At 48.8% G+C, this 21,301-nt stretch overlaps 1 protein-coding gene and 4 non-coding genes across 5 annotated transcripts; 3 read left to right on the forward strand and 2 right to left on the reverse strand.

The window, feature by feature from the left end:
- Positions 1 to 1,685: 1,685 nt before the first annotated feature.
- HES7 (hes family bHLH transcription factor 7) lies at positions 1,686 to 12,929 on the reverse strand. The gene is made up of 4 exons (XM_061589144.1): positions 12,741 to 12,929; positions 6,617 to 6,712; positions 5,028 to 5,115; positions 1,686 to 3,543 (listed from the first exon to the last, which is right to left on the reverse strand). The coding sequence occupies exons 1-4, from the start codon at positions 12,780 to 12,782 to the stop codon at positions 3,140 to 3,142; spliced, it is 630 nt and encodes a 209-aa protein (XP_061445128.1). The 5' UTR covers positions 12,783 to 12,929; the 3' UTR covers positions 1,686 to 3,139.
- Positions 12,930 to 15,256: 2,327 nt separating this feature from the next.
- Positions 15,257 to 15,327, forward strand: TRNAG-GCC (transfer RNA glycine (anticodon GCC)). Its single transcript has one exon. It is a non-coding gene; the product is annotated as a tRNA-Gly (tRNA).
- A 643-nt stretch (positions 15,328 to 15,970) lies between these two features.
- On the reverse strand, positions 15,971 to 16,041 carry TRNAG-GCC (transfer RNA glycine (anticodon GCC)). The gene has a single exon. It is a non-coding gene; the product is annotated as a tRNA-Gly (tRNA).
- Positions 16,042 to 17,460: 1,419 nt separating this feature from the next.
- On the forward strand, positions 17,461 to 17,531 carry TRNAG-GCC (transfer RNA glycine (anticodon GCC)). The gene has a single exon. It is a non-coding gene; the product is annotated as a tRNA-Gly (tRNA).
- Positions 17,532 to 18,540: 1,009 nt separating this feature from the next.
- TRNAG-GCC (transfer RNA glycine (anticodon GCC)) lies at positions 18,541 to 18,611 on the forward strand. The gene has a single exon. It is a non-coding gene; the product is annotated as a tRNA-Gly (tRNA).
- Positions 18,612 to 21,301: the final 2,690 nt, after the last annotated feature.

Raw genomic sequence — 21,301 nt, forward strand, 5'->3', positions numbered from 1 at the left:
AAATTTAGCTGTTGCTGCTCCTGTTGTTTTCTTTCTTTGGCTCTGAGCACATCGTTGGAGATTGGTTCCCCATCCACGGTCTGGATTCAAGACGAATCTGGACTTTGCAGGATGGGGCTAGGAGGTGGGGAAGAGGGGTTTAAACCCAGGAACAGTTGCTCTGTTGTCAGATCTCCTGGGGAGGTCTGGGACAGAATATAAAAAGGCTACTTGTAGAGCGGGAAGGGGGGAGTCCAAAGATGGTGGCTCTAATCCAGCCTTCCCCAACCTGCTGCCCTCCAGATCAGCCCCAGCCACACAGCTGTAATCCAAAATGTCTGGAGGGCACCAGCTTGGGGAAGGCTCAGAGCAAGGCAAATAAGGATCCTCTGCACTCTCCTTGAGGCATTTGGTGAGAACATGAGGCCTGCAGCTAGATCAGTCCAAAGGGGGCCCACCTAGTCCACCATCCTTTCCTCACAGTGGCCAACCAGATGCCCACAAGCAGGACCCGAGTGCAAGAGCAACTTTCCCCGCTTGTGGTTGGTTCCCAGCAATTGGTATTCAGAGCCCAGCTTGGAAAAGTTACTTTTTTTGAACTACAACTCCCATCAGCCCCAGCCAGCATGGCCACTGGATTAGGCTGATGGGAGTTGTAGTTCAAAAAAGTAACTTTTCCAAGCTCTGATTCAGAGGCATACTGCTTCCAACAGTGGAGGTGGAACACAGCCGCTGATAGCCTTGCCCTCCTTGAATTTGTCTAATCCTTTTTTTAAAAAAAGCCATCCAAGTTGGTGGCCATCACTACCTCTTGTGGGGATAAATTCCATAGTTTTAACTATGCATTGTGTGAAGTGCTTCTTTTTGTCTGTCCTGACTCTCCCAGTTCACTGGCTGGCCCTGAGAGAGGGAGAAAAATAATGGCGTACCCACTTTCTCCGTACCTTCCACAATGTTATACATCTCTCTCATCGAACTCCCCCCCCCCATCTTATTGGCCTTTTTTCAAAACTGAAAAGCCAAAGATGCTGCAACCTTTCCCCATAGGGGAGTTGCTCCCTCCTCTTGATCCTTTTGGTTGCCCTTTTCTGAACCTTTTCCCGCTCTACAATGTCCTTTCTTGAGGTGAGGCAACACAGTGTTCCATGTAAGGGCACACTCTAGGTTTGCACAATGGCATTATGGTGGTGGCAGTGTTACTTTTCAGTCCCCTTCCTAAATAATCCTTAACACAGATTCTGCCTTTTCTACAGCTGCCGCACGCTGGGCCGACATCTTTATCAAGCTACAAATATTAAATATGTGCCGTGTCCAGAGCACTCTTTGCTTTCACCTGCCCTGAATCTCCTGTGACTTGATTTCACTGAGTAATCCAAATTATGGGGTATTATGGGAGACAAAAAGGGGGTGGGGGTATCCATGCCCTCATCTACACACCACGCATAGTTTTATACCCTTTGGTTAGGTTTCTTGGATACTGGAGATAATCAGGTAATTCACACTTTGAAATCTTTGTTAGAAATATTTAAAAAGCAGGAAAATGCATAGAAAAGAGATACAGACATATACATTTTGTTATACAGTCCTTAATACTAGTTATTGTTTTAATTTTTGTTTTCCTCATGTGAAAAATATACTTCTTCCTTGGAAAATGTTTGAATACAAGAAAAGAGTGAATACCTCCACAGGTTTTCAGTAGATATACATTTTATTATATGGTACATATAGATTTCAATGCAAGAAGCCACCTGCAGGGATGATTTAAACAACCAACCAAAAATGAGAACTTCCAAATACAAGCCAATACCTTTAAAAAAAAATTTTTTTAGAAATACCTGAAAGTTTGCAGAAAAGAGAAAAGGCAATTAAAGCTATTTTTAAAAGAACTAAATAGGGAAAAATTACTTGTTTTGATTTCAAACACACATGTAGTAGTGACATGTTTGCAAATATACAGATTTGGAAATTCAGGCACACACTCAGTCACTCACGCATCCAAAAGCAAACAACCTTAATTCTACAGGAATTATGATGTATACACAGGTGTATGAAAATCAGATTTCCTGTATGTTACATTCAGAGACAGTCTCTTCCACTCCAGTTTCTAACAAGGTCTGTTTTATTTATATATTTATTAGATTTCTATGCTGCCGTTTCTCCCAGTTGGAGCCCAGATCGTCCCTTTGTTGTCCCCTAGAACAAGGATGACGAACCTGTGGCTTTCCAGGTCTTGTTAGGCCCCATTTCCCATCAGCCAGTAGGGCCAGTTGTCTCAGGGATGACGGGAGTGGAGTCCAGCAAGACCTGGTGGGCCACAGGTTCCCCATCCCGGCCCTCGAAAGTCCACTACTGGGGTCATGATCATTCGGCAAAAGGCATGTTGCCTACACAAGACAAAAAAAGTGAACACCTCTAGCTTACCAGGATGCTGACGGTTAAGCAAAGCAGTTGATATGCTCCTTTGGGCCCTTACCCTGCAGGTTGCAACTTGCAAGCGCCTCTCCAACACTGGAGGCATTCAAGAGGCAGCTGGACAGCCATCTTCGGGAATGCTTTGATTTGGATTCCTGCATTGAACAAGGGGTTTGACTTGATGGCCTTAGAGGCCCCTTCCAACTCTACTATGATTCTGTGATTCCTTAAAACAGTTTCCAGAGCTTTCGCAGCTCCAGTGAGTCCAGCTTTTCCCATTGCAGAGCATCAGTGGTGGGAGAAGTTGCATGCCCTGGATTTCTCCCTGCCCCTCAACAGCTGAACAGAGGCAAACGTGTCTCACTCAGAAAATGAACTGGTGATCCTGCTTCCAAACAACCCTTTACTTACCTCCAAAGTCCTCTCAGGAGTCCAAAGCACCAGTCTGCAAACCACCTTTTTGCTTTTGGATCTTTTGGGGTTAACCTGACCTCAAACAAAAAACCCCCACACAACCCCGCCCACTGTGCTAGGTGTGTAGATACTGTTGAGTCACTAGGTGAAGGCCCAAGCTACTAGTCCCTAAGAAATCATTTAGCTTTCTCAGAGGAGAGTGCTACATTTATGTGATCGGGTTACATCTGTGATACTATATATTGCAAAGTCACCTGCCAGTGTGATCTCATCACGACGGTTTCATTATGTACAGAAATGTTTGGGCAGAGGTGAGGGCAGGAGACTCCACACTTTAGGGCCAAGGCCGCCAAAAAGCTGGCGGCGGGGGCAAAATTCTTTTGGTCAAGGTAGCACTCTTGTGGCTGTGTCTCTGTTGGCTTCCAAGTTGTCCCGTGCTGGAACATGGGGGGTCCGGACTCTGTAACGGTCCGTTCAACTTCTTCTCGGGCGAGCAGAAGCCCTCGGGTGTCCTTGGAGGCGATTCCTCCGAGGAAGAGCTAGGAGAGAAGATGGCCAGACTCCAGTCTTGGTTCTGAGGTTCCGGCTTGGAGGCGAGGTAGAGATGCAAGGTATCCAACAGGTGGCTCTGGACCGAAGGGTGGGCTTGTTGGATGAAGGCTGCCAGGCCTAGCAGGCATTCCCGAAATCCTATCATGTAACATGTCTGGAGAGTCCCGTCTTCAGAAAGGTCAGCTCCTGGGAGGGTGAAATGGAAAGCCAGGGAGAAGGCTGGTCATTCAAACACTATGAAGATAAGCACAATCTGTATCCCAGGGTTGGTGAAGCCCAGGCCCAGGAGCCAGATCTTGCCCTTTGCGCCTCCCTATCTGACCCGTGCGACTCTCTGTAAGCTACATCCTCTCTATAGGCCACACCCCTTTCCCCAGACCACACCCATCACTGGGCCTGCTCCACACGCTCCTTGAATGGTTTTGCCTGGATGATGGATGGGGAGAGCTGTGTACAAAAACCTCTGGTTTTTGTATGGCTGGAATGTAGCCCTACAGTATAAAGTGGCCCCACCCACTTTTGCCTTTGGCCACACCCACCACTGGCATGTGGGCCCCCCCGAAGGTTCCCCACTAGGGAATGTGGCCCTTGGGCTGCAAAAAGTTCCCTACTCCTGCTATAGAGGGTGATTGATGCATTTTAATTTTTTACTATTATTATTTTACATTTTAAAGATCAATAATGACAGGGTGGCTTGCATGCATGAAAAAGCCATAATGGAATAAGAAGTCCCACGAACAAAGCTTTGTCGTCACCTTACGCACATTTTCCCCCCAAACAGAGGTAGGTCACGTGCTCGGCTAGTCAAGGGCTGAGTGAGATTAAGTCGCCATGAGATGTGTGAACACCAATCAATGGATTGTCCCTTAGGTAAGACCACAGCAGAAGCAGCCAAGTTTGACCACAGCCTGCTAGATCCTGGCACATGCAGTGATTGTGCCCTGGATATAGCCTTGCTGAGAGACCCTAGATGTCCACCAGGGCAGGCTGGCTGATTCGGGCGAAGGGGGCACTGCCCTCAGCCAGCCTCCACCTGCCTGCCATCTTAGTTAAAACCAGTCAGAGGGCAGCTCTGCCTGGCATTGGCTTGGCCAACCTACTGCTATTCTCCCTCCTTCTTGCCCTACCAGTCCCATCTCTTCTTCTACTATGCATTTTAAAAGGAACCCACTTTCTGATACTCTGACACTCCCCAAGGCTTTCTTCTCCAAAGGAAATGGACTCTCTCCCTGAAGAACAGGGAGCAAAGCAGAAATGCAGAGTTCAACTCCTTCCCTTTTTTTTACCTTGTTGCCAGGATTCACCCCTGGCTTATGGCCCTGGGCAGCCCAGGTTCCTTAAATATTGTTATGGGTTTGGGGTTGAGATGGATGATTTCTATGAGTCCCCTTCCAGCCTAAGCAAAGTGGGTTTCTCACCCCCAGGCGCAACGCTCCAAATCACAGGCTGGAAGGGGACTCATAGAAATCATCAACCCCAAACCCATAACAATATATTATCCACATACATCCTCGGCGCAGAGCTTGGAAAAGTTACTTTTTTGAACTACAACTCCTATCAGGCCAATCTAGTGGCCATGTTGGCTGGGGCTGATGGGAGTTGTAGTTTTAAAAAGTAACTTTTCCAAGCTCTGCATCCTCCCTCACCCCCACCATGCAGGTCAATTGTACCCTGGGGTTTAGCAGAGTTCATCTCCTGCAGGTGTCCTACGGCAATCTCCAAGATCTCTGCCTTCTCCACCTTGGGATTCTTCAGAGTCTGTAAATAAAGAGGTCCGAGAAGAAGGTGGCTGAAGGGAATTTTTTTTTTTTGCTGGGAATGGGCAGTAATTTAGTGGAAGAGCAACTGATTTGCATGCAGAAGATCCCAAGTTCAGTCCCTGGTACCTGCAGGTAGGTTTGGGAGAGAATCCTGCCTGAAACTGCCAGTCAGTGTAGCCATTACTGAGCTACATGGACCAATGAATCTGATTCAGCTTCTAATATTCCTCTGTATGCAGACAAAGTGAGGGTCCCTAATAGATAAGTGGAGTCTCTGAACCCCATTGCTGGGGGGGAGGTAAACTATGAGGAAAGATTGCCACCTTTGTGCCCTGCTTGTGGGCGTCAAAGCTGGCATGTGGGTAGCTGCTATTGACAAGGGAATACTCAACTGGACGGACCTTTGGTCCAGCCAAGCAGGGCTCTTTGGATGCTCTTACAAACGTGGTGGGTTTTTTTGTTTTGGACAGATGGATGCCCATCTTAACTCAGGGGTGCTGCTGATTTAAACAAGGCAATGACTTCTACACATGCTCAGGCTGTGCCATCCACAGATATGCTCTTGTGCGGACGATTGCAACATGCACTGTTCCCTCGCCACCAAAAACCAAACCCTCACATATCCAAGCTTAGAAAAAGGGCTTGGAGCTGTGGCTTTTAGCAGATGACCGCAGTCTCTGTATCTCTCATGTTTATAAATTGCTTCGAAAGCTCCACTGGAAGCATCGGGCAGCTTTGAGTAAAGGATTCAGCTGATTCCCTCTCCAAGGAATCTCTCTTCCTCCCTCCCCTTTTAACATTAGCTTGAGGAAGAATTCTGTGTAACTCAAAGTCTTAAGCCCATATTGTGAACATGGGTTGGTCCTGATAAAGGGATTAATTTACTGTCCCAACTAATTCATATTAGCCAAGTTTGGAAATGGATAAGGATTCAGTCTTAAGATGGTCTTAAAGCAGGCAGGCCTCTTATCTCCTGCCCCAGATTCACACATGTGCTGACCCCCTCCCTCCCCACAGGATCTACTGATGTTAACCAATCACAAGTGTTCCACAACTCACTACAGAGCCCTAGTTATTATTGGGGAATCTCTGCCAAAAGCTGTGGAGACGATGGACAAGACAGGAATAACCACAGAGAATACCTGATCAAGTGTCCAGCCACCTATTTCTTTGCCATTTTAACAACATCACCTGGTCTTGCCATTCCTTTAACCAAAGCGTTCCTTTAGAGAACAGCCATGTAGAGCAATAGCTCCACCTGCTGGCAGTTAAAAATAAATAAATGCACAATCCACTTCAATGCACTTTTAAGTTCAGTTCAGTTCATTCTAAAGCCTCCTAGGAAATCTGAAGACCACAAAGTTAATTTGGATTACAGTACTGACAGGATCCCAAATGGCAGCTGTTGTGCTCTTATGGAGAAGTCGTACATAGGACTTTCAGGGGAGGGGGACCGGGGAGGGGGGGCAGGCTGGCTGCAGGGGGCACGGCTCACCGACCTGGCATTGGGTTCTTTGCAGAAGGAGCAGGCGCAATTCCTCCAGGCTCCTATTGATACGGTCACGCCGGCGCTTCTCCACCAGGGGCTTCAGCATCTGAACAGACAAACAATTTGGGGGTTGACCCCTGGATGGGGCGGGCAGCACTTGGACAGACGGAAAGGCAGGCAGGCAGACACACACACACACCAATGCAGGGATCCTCTCTTTCCTATGATCAGGTCTATGAACAGTGCTCTTTATTAACCCATAATTTGGCCCAAATCAAACAATACGAAATGAGTTGCACATTTATTATTCAGCATGACATTCAATTTGCATCTTTTTCACTCTGTATCAACAGCAGCGGAGGCCTTCTGAGAAAAAGACTTATAACAGTAATATTGCTTCCCCCCCCCCTTCATTCATTCATTCATTCATTCATTCACAACTGAGTAGTATTTAGCCTAGCCAATACATGCTGTTTCTTGCCTAGGCTTAAGGACATAAGATAGACCCCTCTAGTCCAGCATTTTGTTCTCACAGTGGCCAACCAGATGCCCCAAAGGGAAACCTGAAAGCAGGACCAGAGGGCAACTGCACTCTCCCCATATTGGAGCTGAGCCCCAGAATCCGTACTCCAAAGCTAGGCTTTAGCCCCTAAAATGATGATACTGAATAGTAACTCCAGTCACAAGCCATCCTCCCAGGGCCGCATTATGACTTTCGTGGGCCCTAGGCACTTTTGCCTTCGTGGGCCCCTTCCTCCATAATAATATCAATATTAAAAATTATTTTTGATATAACTTTGAATACTTCAACATTTTTTTTCTGTTTTAGGCAAAATTTAATAGATTTTCGTGGGCCTTAACATTTTCATTTTTTTCTGATGTGAGAAAAAAATTAAAACATTTTCTTCGACCCTAAAAGTTCATTTTTCTTCTTCTGATTTTAAAAGAAATTAAAACATTTTCATGGGCCCCTAAAAGTATCGTGGGCCCTAGGCACTGTGCCTACTGTGCCTAATGGATAAGTCGGCCCTGCACACTCCTGGATCTGGGCTCATGGTGGGGTTTCCAGGTCGGGGGGGGGGCTGACTTCCAAGGTTGAGTTTAAGGCCCAACATTTTACCATTTCAGAGCTGCATTTCATTTATTATTATTGATTCAATGTATGAGTCACTCAATTTTTAAAACATCCTCTAAGTGACATTCCCTCAGCCAGGGGTTCTCAGGCGTTCTACTCCAAACTTGAGAGGGATGACAATGACTGGGCCCACCGCCAGTCACAAAATGGAGCAGGCCCGAGCCACTCACAAAATGGCTGCAGTTGGATGGGGAGTTTGCCACAATTGATTGGCAATTACTGATGCGGTTTAACAATCACTCCCTCCTCCCAGTGTAAGTGTACTCTGAGAATTGTAGCTCTGTGAGGGGAATGGGGTGTGTGTGTCTCACAACAACTCTCAGTGCCCTTCACAAACTACCCTTCCCAGGATTCTTTGGGGGAAGCCATGGCTGCTCAAGTGATATAATACCGCTTCAAATGTATAGTGCAGATGGGGTCTAAAATTCAACTTCCTGTCCAGCCACCATTGGAAGCTGGAAGATGGAGGTAGCACCATCGTGTCCTTCTCCTCAGGGCAGGCAGCACAATATCTTGGCCCGGCCCTGTGCCCTTTGTCCTTTCACCTCCCCTCTCCCCCATTGCCCTCACTGGAGGGAGACTCTTCCTTCCCTCTCCCTCCATGACACCTTTCCAGCTCCTGGCCATCTTTACCCAGTTCCACTTCTCTCCCCTCTTTAACCCTCCACTCCACCACCCTGCATGACACACACACACCCTCTTGTGTGGTAGGAGATAGGGTTGCCAGGTCCATGGCCTGAGACTGATCCTGTATCTTTAGGAGAAGAGAAGGTCAGCCAAGTGCAGGTGTTCTTGCAACTCTGTAATGGGAAAAACCACAAGGTGGAATTCTCCCTTCCCCCTGCACAACTTTTAAAGATACAGAAGACCTCTTAGAGGCTGGGCCTGGCAACCAAGAGGTCTTCTGTACCTTTAAAAGTTGTGCAGAGGGAAGGGAGAATTCCACCTTGTGGTTTTCCCCATTACAGAGTTGCAAGAACACCTGCACTTGGCTGACTTTCTCTTCTCTTCTCCTAAAGATACAGGATCAGTCTCAGGCCAAGAACCTGGCAACCGTAGTATGAGACCAGGCAGGCAGGCTGAAGTCTGTGGGTGTGAGTGAGTGTGATTAAAGCAGAGGGTCCCAAAGGGGGTGCAGCACCCCATGGTGCTACGTCTTTCCTTCGCCCTCAGTCCAGCCATCCCTTTTGTCTCCCTCTGCTCCTTCTTTCTCTTCTATGGGAAGGGATGCAGCTCAGTCAGGGTTGGGCACCTGCTTTGCGTGCAGAATGTCCCCAGCTTCAATCCCAGATAGCATTTCCAAGTGATCCTCTCTAAAACCCCGGAGAGTCACTGCCACTCAGTGTTGCTGTGGTGTCCTTAGACACTCCTCTTGGTGCCTCCCAAGACCTCCCTTCCCAATTTTTAAATGCTGATCTTTGGTCTTTGTTCTTGGTTTGTTTTGGAGGGGGGGGGATTGTCTGCTTTCTTTGCCTGCTTTTATTTGTTTTTGAATGTGTGTAGGTGACTTGCCTTTTCTTTAGGGAGTCTTCTGTGAAATGGGTATAAGAAACAACAATTCCTTAGATTTCCAAATGTGGCCCGAGTCCAAAAAAGTTGGAGACTCCTGGTGTAGACAATACTGACAGGCGAATGGTCTGACTTGAGCTGCTTTCCATACATTTAAGGCACATCCCCCTCCCCCCGAATCCTGGGAACTGTAGTTTGTTAAGGGTGTTAGAATTTGTGGCTCTGTGAGGGTGAGCTACAGTTCCCAGGATTCTTTGGGTGTGTGTGTGTGTAATTTAAATGTGATTTATACATATGATGTGTAGGCAGCTTTGAGATGCCTGTGTTCCTTCCCACACACTCTGCCACCTGCTCTGTGACCACATTCACACCAGATATTTCTTCCACTGTTATTCCACTTTACACAGTCCTGGCTTGCCCCAAAGAGTCCTGGGAAGTGTAGTTTATAAAGGGTGCTGTCAGGAGACCCCTATTCTCCTCACAGGGCTACAACTATCAGAGTGGTTCAACAGGGAGTCCCTCTTCCCAGAGAACTCTGGAAACAGTAGCTCTGTGAGGAGAATAACTCTCAGGACCCTTCCCAGGATGCTTTGGGAGAAGCCAGGACTGTTTAAAGTGGGATAAATGTCTGGTGGGAATGTGACCTGCCTGTCCCTCCCTCATCTGCCTGCTCTTTCCTTCCCTCCCATTTGGCTTGCTGCTGCCTCATTTTTAACCAGCTCCTGTGTCCACACATGCGCATGGGGGACACAGAGTGTGCGAGAGAGGACTGATTGGGTGTGCTTCGGAGGCCCGCTGGTAACTACTACTGCCCCCTAGAGGCAGAGAGACAAATAGCCGGATCCCTGTGCTTTCTGGAATGCAAGGCACTTCCCCACACACAAATCATCAACATCTTGGCATTCAGATCATGCTGTGTGATCTAGGCACACTTGCTTGAAAAGCTTCCATCAACAGGGATTTAGAGAAATAGACTTTCCCCTTTTCTTTTTCAGAAATCTAGCATAAGGGACAAACCTACCCATCCGGTGAATTGCACTCTGCCCCCACCCCCGGGCCTTTCCTGGCATTTCTCCCCCTCCCCCACAATGCCATCACTGCTGCCCAGACTGTACAGGCATCTTCTGCAAAAAAATAAAAAAAACACACACTAGATCCCTCACTACATAATGAACACTTTCCCCTTTAACTCAGTATCTCCTCCCGCACTTCAAAATCTACCTCCTCCTCAAAGGCTTGGGAAGCAATTTCTTTGGTCTCCCCGTTAATTCATCAAGAGAGAGGTGCCAAGCACAACCAAGGCTCATTTCTGCCTGGAACAACCTACGTCCTTGCTTGCTGCAAAGTCCTTTTCCTCTTTCAGCTTCAATTCTCCCTCAATCCAACCACCCACCTCAATCTCCCACCCACCCCCAACTCCTGGTTTCATCCTGGAGAATCTTCCCTTTCCCACAGTAAAATCCTCCAGGCCTTCTGCTAGCTATAGAGAAGTTTGTAACCTTGTGTGCAAAACACATTTTCCCTAGTTAAAAGAAAACAAAAGAACAGCATTATTAATTTCCAGGTCCTTGCTAGAATTCTATAAATCCCTTTGGTATAACCACCAAACAGACAAAAATATCCCTCCTCAGATAAACACACACCACTTTGGATATGATCATTATCATGGATATACCTGTGGGTTGTATTCAACTAAGAGTAGACCCACTGAAATGAATAAACCTAAGTTAGCCATCCCTATTCCCCGGCCCCCTCAATAACTCAGACCCTCAATGGGTATGAGTAGAACTATCACTGGATACTACTCTGTGCCTATATGCTTTCCCTTCTGTAGCTAATAGCAGCTCTGGAAGGGAGGAGTTGATTTGGATCTGGCATGGCATGGAGGGAAAGGGTTGGACCTCCCTGCCCACACACACAGAGGCCCCGATCCACCACCACTTTTTGAAGTGGGAGATCCAATCAAGCCTTCATTGCAGACTCAACACATGCTTGTTATGTTAGCCATTTACGGTTGTCTCCAAAGTTACTCCTACTCAGAGTAAACCCATTGAAAATAACAGGCATGACTATCTTAGGTCCACCAGTTTCACTGGGTCTACTCTGGATGCAGCCCATACAGTGCAAAGGACTTCCAATCGTCATGGTATGCATGCCATTGGATCAATGCCTTTTTCTGTTAAGATTGTGTGTTGATTGTGGTGCACCGATCTCCCCACATAAAACAAATTCATGCACAGGCGTCTTCCATAATAAAAGTACCTTGGCAATTGGCAAATGGCGACTGGGGCATGACTGTGAAATCCAGAAGCCCCTAGTCATGGTCTGGTACATCCACAGTGGATACAGATTCAGAAGTATCCATTGTTAAAGACTATATTTTGGAAGACAATCTTACTCGGTCACGAGTGATCGCCAAGAAAAAAATATATGTCTTTACTCAGAAGTAAGCCCTCTTCTCTCCCTTTGAGTTGTATAAGACTTATTCCCAAGGAAGTGTGTACATTATATATAGGATTGCAGCCTCAGCAGCAGAGCTTGGCAAAGTTACTTGTTTGAACTACATCTCCCATCAGCCCCAGCCAGCACCATGCTGGCTGGGGCTGATGGGAGTTGTAGTTCAAAAAAGTAACTTTTCCAAGCTCTGCTCAGCAGACATATGGTGTTAAAAGTGCAAGCCAAATGGATGGCTCCCTTACCTCAGCCTTTGCCAACCTGGTGCCCTCCAGATGTTGTTGGACTACAATTTCCATCAGCTGATGAGAATGGTAGTCCAACAACACTTAGAGGGCAGCAGGTTGGTGAAGGCTGTCTTAGCGTAAGACCGAAGGGGAGAAGGGTAATCTGTGCTGTTCTAAGATTGACACAATTAGTTAGTTCACTAATTTCTATCCTGCCCTTCCTCCCAAAGGCACCCAGGGGTGCAAGCAAGAAAACAGCAAAAACAAATAATTTTTTAAAAAGAAAAACATTTAAAAGCAATCAAACATCCCAGCTAAATCAGTTCATAGTAGCCAAGAAAAGCAATATATTCCAGGCCTCAAATGCCTGTGTGAAGTGGACTGTTTTAAAATCCCATTGAGATGTCATGAACGAGGGAAACAGAGGCACCTCACCAGGGGTGATGCGCTCTTCATTTCAGGGCAAGTCAAGGGGGAGCCCCCCAGATAAATTGTCGGACTAGGAGGCCCAGGGCTCAAATCCTCACAGGGTGACCCAGGGCTAGTCACAGTCTCTTAGCCTGACCTACCGTTTCGGGCTGTGCGAAAGTACCCTAAGAAGGGGCCGGGGGAGAGAACTACCTTGAGCCCCTTGGAGAAAAAGTGGCACAGAAATGTACTAAAAGGTAATAAAATAAAATAAAAAATTCCCGGTCCCAACGCCTACCCACTGCCTGCGATCCACAGCGATCCCTCCACCCCCCTGCCCCCGGAGCCGCCAGCCAGCTCCTGCAAACGCCGCCTGCCTTCCCGCGATGCAGGCCAGGTACCTTTCTCGCTCCTCCGCCCTCGGAGCTCTCTGTAGTCACCATCGCCTCCGAAGCCTCTGGGCTCTGTCCCGGCGAGCCTGCCTTTCTCCCAGGGGGAGGAGGAGGAGGAGGGTCAAGCGAGCCAGCCCCCCCCCGCCTTTCCCGGCGTCGTCAATGACCCTTCAGGCGCATCCCACACTTTGGGGGCTGGCTCTGTCGCTTCCAGTGGCGCGCACATGCACACACACGCGCGCTGTGGGAAGAGCGCACAACAGGAAAAACTCTTGCACAATTAGGCAATGCCTCCTTCTCCCCCCAGCAAAACCCCCCACACAACCAAGGATTGTGCCTCTCGTCCCTCGCCAACCCACGCAGTCAAGTACTGGAAAGGGCTCGTCAACCCCCTCTACTTAGGTCAGAGCGGTTCGCAAACATTTAATGTCATATTTGATTCTCTCTTTCTCCAAATTTCCAGTTAGAGTCCAGGTTGGGTTTGGGAGGCTTTTAAGCAAGAGCAAGGGAGTGAAAAGGGAGTTAAAAATCAACAGCAGCGGTGTGACCACAGATTTCTTCATGCCCAGCCGTGTCCAGTGAATCTTGCAAAAATGAATGCTGAACGTTTTGGCCTTTTGATTAATCCCTAAGAGAGGGTTTTTGGTTTTTAAAAAGAAAGCTAAAGTGGAAATATTTATCCAGAACGTTGATTTCAAAGGTGCTGTTCTTTCTTATAGGAAAAGTAAGAATTTGAATTCTGGAATGCTGTCAAATGTCAAATGTGTGGGCTGTTTTGACTCAGATCCACAGCAAAAGTGAATTATTTCCTGACCAGTACCAGGGCTAGGGCTTCATATCTGAAATGAAAAGTGTCAAAGGAAGTAGTTGTGTGCTTATGTGTAATGTATGTGCAAAATGATTGGTTGCCAGTAATTTAGAAATAAGGCTTTTGGCTTTCAAATTATTATGTTTCCCTTTAAATAAAGTAAAAACAATGCTGGACTTAACTCCCTCTCGTGTAGTGGCCAAAAGGCACGGCAGCCCTTCCACAAGAAAGCCTTCCTAACCCAGGGGAACGGTCAGGCTGAATCTAAGCCAAGGCTCACTTGCTGTGTGATCAGGTAAACAGCGCCTCTGAGCATGCACAGAGTGCTTTCCCCACATCACTAATCAATCACGAATACAAGGCATCTGAGATTAAGAAGAGGAGTTGCTGGCGGGGCGTGGGGACCCAGAATCTCTTATTAAACACATTTAGCAGGAAGAGTGGGGTTTTTTTTACAGAGTGTCCATGTTGTTGGGGGGTGGAAGAGAATAGGGAAAGTGGAACAAGGATTCGGAGGGGGTGAGGAAGAGGTGGGTGTGGCAAGTAGATACTCCCCTCTCCCAAGACAACATCAGGAGCTGTGAAAGTCTACCAAATGGGGAAAAAGGAAACCCTAAAAGTTGGTGTGAAGGCACAGCTGCGGAGGGGGGGGGTCAGGGAAGGAGAAAAAGTGACAAAAGGCCTGACGAGCGGCTGTGCTTATTTTTTCAAGGGCAGACACTCCATCTCTCCCACACACACACCGCCTCCGCTATTTTGAAAGAAACAGAACACCTCTCATATATCGGTGAGATGACACTGCTCACAGCGCTTCACATCCCCCGCCCGATTTCACAACAACCTAGTGAGGTAGGCCATTGCGGGCGAGCGCGCGCAAGAGATCGCGAAAAACTGCCTGGGGATCGTCAGTTCTCGCCTGCAATCCCCCACTTCCAAAATGTGGTGTTGCAGCCGGCGCAATAATGGACATTAGAAAGGGTTTTGCAATTTTGCAAATGCGGGGTCCCAAGGTCCATATATTTTTGTCCGTCTGTCTCTCTGTCCCCGAAGTGGGACTGAAGCTTGCGCGCTCGATTCGAGCCCGCGAAGTGTCTTGGCTAGGCACTGACAGACAGCCCCCCAGCAGAGCCCGCGAAAGAGAGCCGGGTGCGGGGCGTGAGGGTCACACCTGGGCCTCGGCTCTGCGTTTATAGCTGCCGCCCGCCACACATCCCGGGAAGCAAGGGACGGCCTTCTCACACCTCTCGGCCAAAACCGCCCAGGCGTCCCATTTGGGGACCGGTTTTATTGCCCTGGGAAATCCGAGCAGCCCAGGCACGTAGCACGCAAACAGGCAGCAAGCCGACACCCCCGCGGAGGGGATGGCAGCATGAGAAGGACGGGACCTTGGGCGGCGAGGGGGGATATTTTTCATTTTTTAAAATTTAATTTTTAGTGACTGTAATGAGTGCAAGCTCCCCCCTCATCTTTCTTTTTTTGGCTTTGTTTGTTTGCTAAATCAGAAGTGGAATCTAAGGAGCTCGGAACATTTAAAAAAATTAATTCTTTTTTTTTTAAGTTCTCCTCCCCCCCCATAGTTTTGCAGGACTGAAATAGAAACGAAAAAGGTGAATTGCAAAGTGTCCAAGAGAAAGGATAGGGACTGTGAATGTGACTTAAGGAAGCAACAGCGGTGGGGCACTATGACTAAGGCGGAGAGCAAGTGTCGCACAAGGAAGCATTGGTGGTTCAGTGGTAGAATTCTCGCCTGCCACGCGGGAGGCCCGGGTTCGATTCCCGGCCAATGCAACTCCGTTTCTTTTTGACTTCTTGTCCCATAACTAATCCCTACTTTTTGCTGATTTGTACGAAGAATAAAATGTAGTTAGATGATCACAAAGAAGGAAATTTAAGAAGAAGAATCTTATTTCCACAACAGCGGTCCTGCTTGCATAGACGCAGGGACCACGGCTCAGATAATAAACGTTAATAAAAGCGTAGTCAATAATGTAGAAGGAAAATAAGCACGATGTGGATTGCGAAACATTAGGTGTGCTGAGGGGGAGGGGGGAAAGAACGATTTTTTTTTTTTAGGTTGGTTAAACCTCATGAAAAGACCCTCCGTGGCACAGAGTGATAAGCGGAGGTAACGCAGCCGAAGCTCTGCTCAGGGCCTGAGTTCAATTCCAACCGAAGGAGGAAGTCGAATCTCTGGTAAAAGGGGTCGAGGTTCACTCAGCCTTCCATCCATCCATGGTCGGTAAAATGGGTATCCGGCATATGCTGCAGGGTAAAGAAGGGCCGGGGACGGAACTGGCAATCCCACCGCACATATACGGTCTGCCTAGTAAACGTTGCAAGATGTCACCCTAAGAGTTGGAAACGAGTCGAGTCGCACTATAAGTGCGGGACACCTTTACCTTTTTAAACTTTATGAAAACAAAAATGAAGTTGCATTGGCCGGGAATCGAACCCGGGTCTCCCGCGTGGCAGGCGAGAATTCTACCACTGAACCACCAATGCGCCATGAGAAACAGCTGGATAGCTCCTTTGATGAAGTGAAAATTCTTCACCGGCATTTGGTGATGAGCGTGAAAACACTCTGCTACTAAAGTATGCAGGTTTTCCCCTCGCTGGAGCCTCTCATATCAGAAAAAAAATAACTGGTTCTGAACGGAGGGCTGTTCCCCCCAGGTCGCAAATATGGTAGACCCAATCAATGGACTTAAAGTCCGTTGCTTTTAGAGGGTCTCACTCTTTACCTCCCATTAAAAGGTCCTTTTTGCTTTAGGCCAGGGCCGGAGATGTGAGCATTGCCAATATCAACAGCTGTATCTATCTGCCTGCCTGCCTATCTATGTGAAAAAGGATGTGTTGTTTTTTTTTAAATAAAACCTAAACCCAATTGGGTTGTTTGGGCCCGCCGTTCATTAGGACTCAGTCTGCCCCACTCCGAACCTATTCGGGATGCCAAGTTTCCCCCAGAACATAAGCGTGAGTGAAGAGCAGCGTGCCTCTGAGCATGTGCAGAGTATCCTCCTCTCCCTCCACCGCTCCAGCACCGCAGCTCGAGCCCACGTGCTGTTCACTTCGCTCTGTATTCGATCGATTTCACTGGATCCCAGAGCTACTTCCATTCCCCACCCCCATCTCCGGCTGTTACTCCAAACCCCCAGGGGGCTCGGGCGGGCGCGAAGGCTCGTGTGGGCTTCTGGCGCATCAAAGGGCAGGCGAGGCCCAGGAGGCAATTGGCACCTTGGCGTGTGGAAGGCTTTCCCAGGGTCCCCCCCCTCGCCTCCGCCTGGCTTTCCCACTTTGCTTCCCCTCCGTCTGCAAACCTCCTGCAGAGAGGTGGGAACTAAGCAAGCAGCGAAGGCAGGCGGGCGGGGGTTGGCACTGGAAGGAAAGTGTGGAAGGAGCCCCTCCCTTTGCATGAGCGCGTAGGCTAAGGCTGCGATCCAACGCATGGCTAAGCAGAAGTAAGCTCCACTGGGTTCCATGGGGCTTACTCCCAGGTAAGTGTGCGTTGGATTGCTGCCTAAAGCGCGAAGCGAGCAAACGGCAAAGCGAGCACAGGCCGCGCAAGCTGAAGCCCTGTGAGAGAGGCGAGGGTGCCTCTGAGGTTATGTAGAGCGCCTTTCCTTTTCCGCTGAATCTCTTTCTTTTTTCTTTCTTATTTATTTATTTGTTTGTTTCATTTATAGACCGCCCATAGCGAGTGGCTCTCTGGGCGGTGTACAAAAAGGTTAAAATACAAAATATCAACAATAAAATCAGACAACAAACAATAAACACAAGCAGCAACTAAAGAAAAAAAGAAAAAAAATAATAAAAAAATATCCCGCCCTTCCTCGCAATAGGAGACCAGGGCCGGGGCGAGCCTGTTTCAGGGCGAAATGGAACAGCATCTCTATGCAAATATAAGAATTATTGGAAACAGATGCATTGGTGGTTCAGTGGTAGAATTCTCGCCTGCCACGCGGGAGGCCCGGGTTCGATTCCCGGCCAATGCAGCAATTCTCTTTTTAAAAAAACTATCTGCTTCTATTAGCATCAGAGACTTCCTGATTTATTAGAGCCTTTACCACATCCACTTATTGCACGATTCAGTGCCCATCTATAGGATATGAATCAGGGAGAATCCAGTGCCCATCTGTAGGATATGAATCAGGAGGAATCTGGTTAGACCCATAAGTTAGTCACGTCCATTTCAATGGGCCTAACCCTGGCTATGACTAACGTCGGATACCGCCTTGTGCGGGATGATGACGGGGGCAGGCAGCGTTTGCAGAACTGCAAAGTTTCCCCGTGGATCCCCGAGCGGGTACAATTGGGGGGGGGTTCTCTTTCTAAAAGCCCCTTTGAAAGCAAAGGAAGGAGAAATCCTTCGGGGACATAGGCATCAAAGTGCTCCAACGCAGTGCTCCCCCATTCAGCTGCGGGAGAGGGTTAATCGGGGAGGGGGGCAACCCTGCCGATGCTCTCCTTCCGTCTCTCCGACACCTGCGAACTGCCCCTTCTGTCGGGCCCGCCCGCGGGAGGCCCTTGGCCTGCCCTTCGCCGCCTCCTCCCGTTTCACGAGCCTGGGAAAGTCTTCCACACGCCGAGGTGTCGACGGCCTCCCGCCGTGCCTCACTGGCCCCTTTGATCCGCCTCCTAAATGCCACGTGGAGCGCCTTTCTCGCCAAGCCGCTAGTCCACGAGCCTTCACACATACACACCCCGCCACCTGCCAGAGACCGACCCCCCCCGTGGGAAAGTAAGGCACGCTGAAGGAGGCAGAGGGATCCGGAGAGGAAACCCACAGGGCGTCTCTCCTCCGAAAGAGGCAACATTTGCTATCCTCCGATGCCGCCAAGGTGCCAGCCTCCCCGTTTCTAAGATGTACTGGGGCGCAGGATAACTTCATACCTAAACAAAGGGGGGGGGAAATGGCTCTGGCAATTAATTGGTTAAATGGCTACTTTGGCTCACGCAGCTGTTACACAGAATCTCAAAGGGGAAATCCAGATGTTTCCCACAGCATTGGTGGTTCAGTGGTAGAATTCTCGCCTGCCACGCGGGAGACCCGGGTTCGATTCCCGGCCAATGCAATAAAGCACTTTTTGTTGTTCCAACGCGCACCCCCTAAGAATGGGTGATGTGTTTAATATGCAGATCAGCTCAGAATTGATTCCCATTATGAATATAACAAGAGGCCGGTTGCAGGATCAGGCCAGTGGCCCGTCTGGTCCAGCATCCTCTTCTCCCAGTGGCCAAACAGATGCCTGTGGGAGGAAGCCCACAAGCAGGACCTGAGTGCAAAGCGCACCCTTCCCGCCTGCGGTTTCTAGTAATTGGTCTTCGGAAGAGCACCGCCTCCGACTATGGAGCCACAGCATAGCCATGATGGCTAGTAGTAGTAGCCCGGGGGCGTTCTCCTGATAGGATTGCGGCCAATATCTCTCGGATTGTCATTGCCAAGAAATCAGGGAAGGGAGGGAGAAGTTGGGGGGGGGAGTGAATGGAAGCCGTGAATAAAATCCAGGCCACCCACTCGGCAGACGAGATTTGGCCGGCCTGGGGTTCACCTCCAGGCTAATTCCCTTTGCCAGGGAGTGCAAGAGTCATGCGTGTGCGCACGCGTAATGTGGCTCCGGTTTGCAAAAGCTTCGCACCGATTCAATGCAAGAGTTCGGGGGGGGGCGTGTTCCTCCCCGACTCCACTGCCCACCCCCTTTCTAGACAAGAATTGAAGCTCTTGCGCGCCGCGTGGGCCTAATCGCTCGTCGCCTGCCCTTTGCCTCTTCCCATTTATTCCGTGGGAACGAGATCTGGCTTCAAAGGCCGGCCTCTTCCCAGTCACACCTTGCGGGGGGCGGGGGCGAGTTTCACAGCTTCGAATGCAGGAGCGCGCCCGTCCCCCGTTTGACACCGCTCAGCAAATGGGGGCATTTGGACGCCTGCAGGGTATTGGGAGCGCCTCCCGCTGTGGATAGTTTCTGGAGAGTGGTGGGGAGGGGGAGCTGTGGGGAGTTGCGATCCCATGGAGTGGGAGGGGGACAGCCTCCTCTTAGATGCCCCCCCAACCAAACTGGTGCAGGACCTAGTCTCATTAGGAGGTAGACTCCCATGCCCCACTTGGTTACATCCCCCCCATAATTGCAAAACCTTCTGTGGGCTGCAGCTGGTACAAAATGGGGCATATTGTTGGGGAGATTTCCTACTGACCTGTCTTCTCTGGAGGCTGCCCCGTTAGCAGTGAGCCCTGACGGCCTTCTTGGTGGTGGCTCCCCATTTGTGGACCTCCCTCACTAGTGAGATGTGTCAGACGTCTCCATCGTTATTTACTTTTAGGAGGAATTGGAAAACATTGCTGTTTTCCCTGGGCATTTGATGGCTGAAAGTCCTGACCTTGGCAACCCTGAAATTATTAGTTTGGGAGTAGGTGATTGCTTTTAGGAGTTTTTAGCTGGTTTTTAGAAGGTTGTGTCAATTGTTTTTAGAAGTTTTAATTGTATTGTTTTAGTAAAGACATGTTTGCTGCCCTGGACTATTTTGGAGGAAGGTGCAGGAAGTAAATTTAATAAGTAAATAAATCTTATTGAGGGAGGAGAGAATTTTTAACACCCTGTGTCTGTTGAACATATTTGCTTTGATTTGCAAAGGTAAGCATCACGTGGGGCTGTATTATTTTCATAAACATGCATAACACTTCAGAAAGTATAAAAGGATAGGTCTCTGGCCCCAGAACCTTACAATCTAAAATTCTGGGTAGGGAAACAGCAGAGATAATGGGCCCCTGTTCCTTTCACAGAGCTACAATTTACAGAGTTCCCTGGGAAATGGGATTGATTGAAATGGGAAATGGGATTGATTGTTAAATCACACTGAGAATTGTAACCCTGTGAGGGGAATAGGAATCTCCTAACAACTCTCAGCACCCTGAACAAACTACAGTTTCTAGGTTTCCTTTGGGGAAGCCATGACTGTTTAAAGTGGTAAAATACTGCTTTAAATGTATAGTGCAGATGTAACCTTGGAGAGAGACCTGGATGCAGGTTACAACCAAGCAGAAGTTGCCTAGGAGAGGTCGGATGGTGATCCAAATCTGGAGGCACAAAGTAAGATAGTAGAGAGCATTTCCTTAATGCCACTTACTTGGTCTGGTTTGACTGCTGTGGCCACCTCTCCCGCCTCTAAGGATCCTGGGAGTTTTAGCTCTCAGTGCAATTCCCAGAGCCCTTTGGGAGAAAAACATGACCATCCACAAGCCAGTTGACATTGTTGTGTAGATGCACCAGAAGGATGAAAAAGCAGGGCAAGAAGTGAAGTGGGTGCCCTCAGGCTGTGGGTCTATTATACAACGGAATGTGGAATTGTGCAGTGGTGACCACGTGTGCCCAGAGGAAGGAGGAGGTTGCTGTACCCGGGGCAGAGAGATGTGCTTTTGACTTTTTTGTTTCAAATATTAGTGCGGATTTGGGGAGTGGTGCTCCGAGGTCTCTCTTTGTTATCCAGGAATGAGGAGAAATTTGGGTTTTCAGGGGTGCCCAAGCGAGGAAGGGGTGAGGAGGCAGAGATGCTGGAGGATTAAGGGGGCAGCTACGCGTGCCTAATGAAAATGAGGGGACATAGGAGGCGGGTAGGCTGCGTCCTGGCAAATGGCCTGAGACAAAGACCCCAGGAAAAGCCTCCACCCCCCCCCACATTATTGCCAGGGCCTCAAACAAAGACCACTCTTGGGCCGACTCCCAGGCACTGGCAGTGAAGCCTGGCCTGTGTTCAAGGGCTGTCAGGAGTT

This window comes from Rhineura floridana, chromosome 11, assembly GCF_030035675.1.
Source record: "Rhineura floridana isolate rRhiFlo1 chromosome 11, rRhiFlo1.hap2, whole genome shotgun sequence".
Taxonomy (NCBI): domain Eukaryota; kingdom Metazoa; phylum Chordata; class Lepidosauria; order Squamata; family Rhineuridae; genus Rhineura; species Rhineura floridana.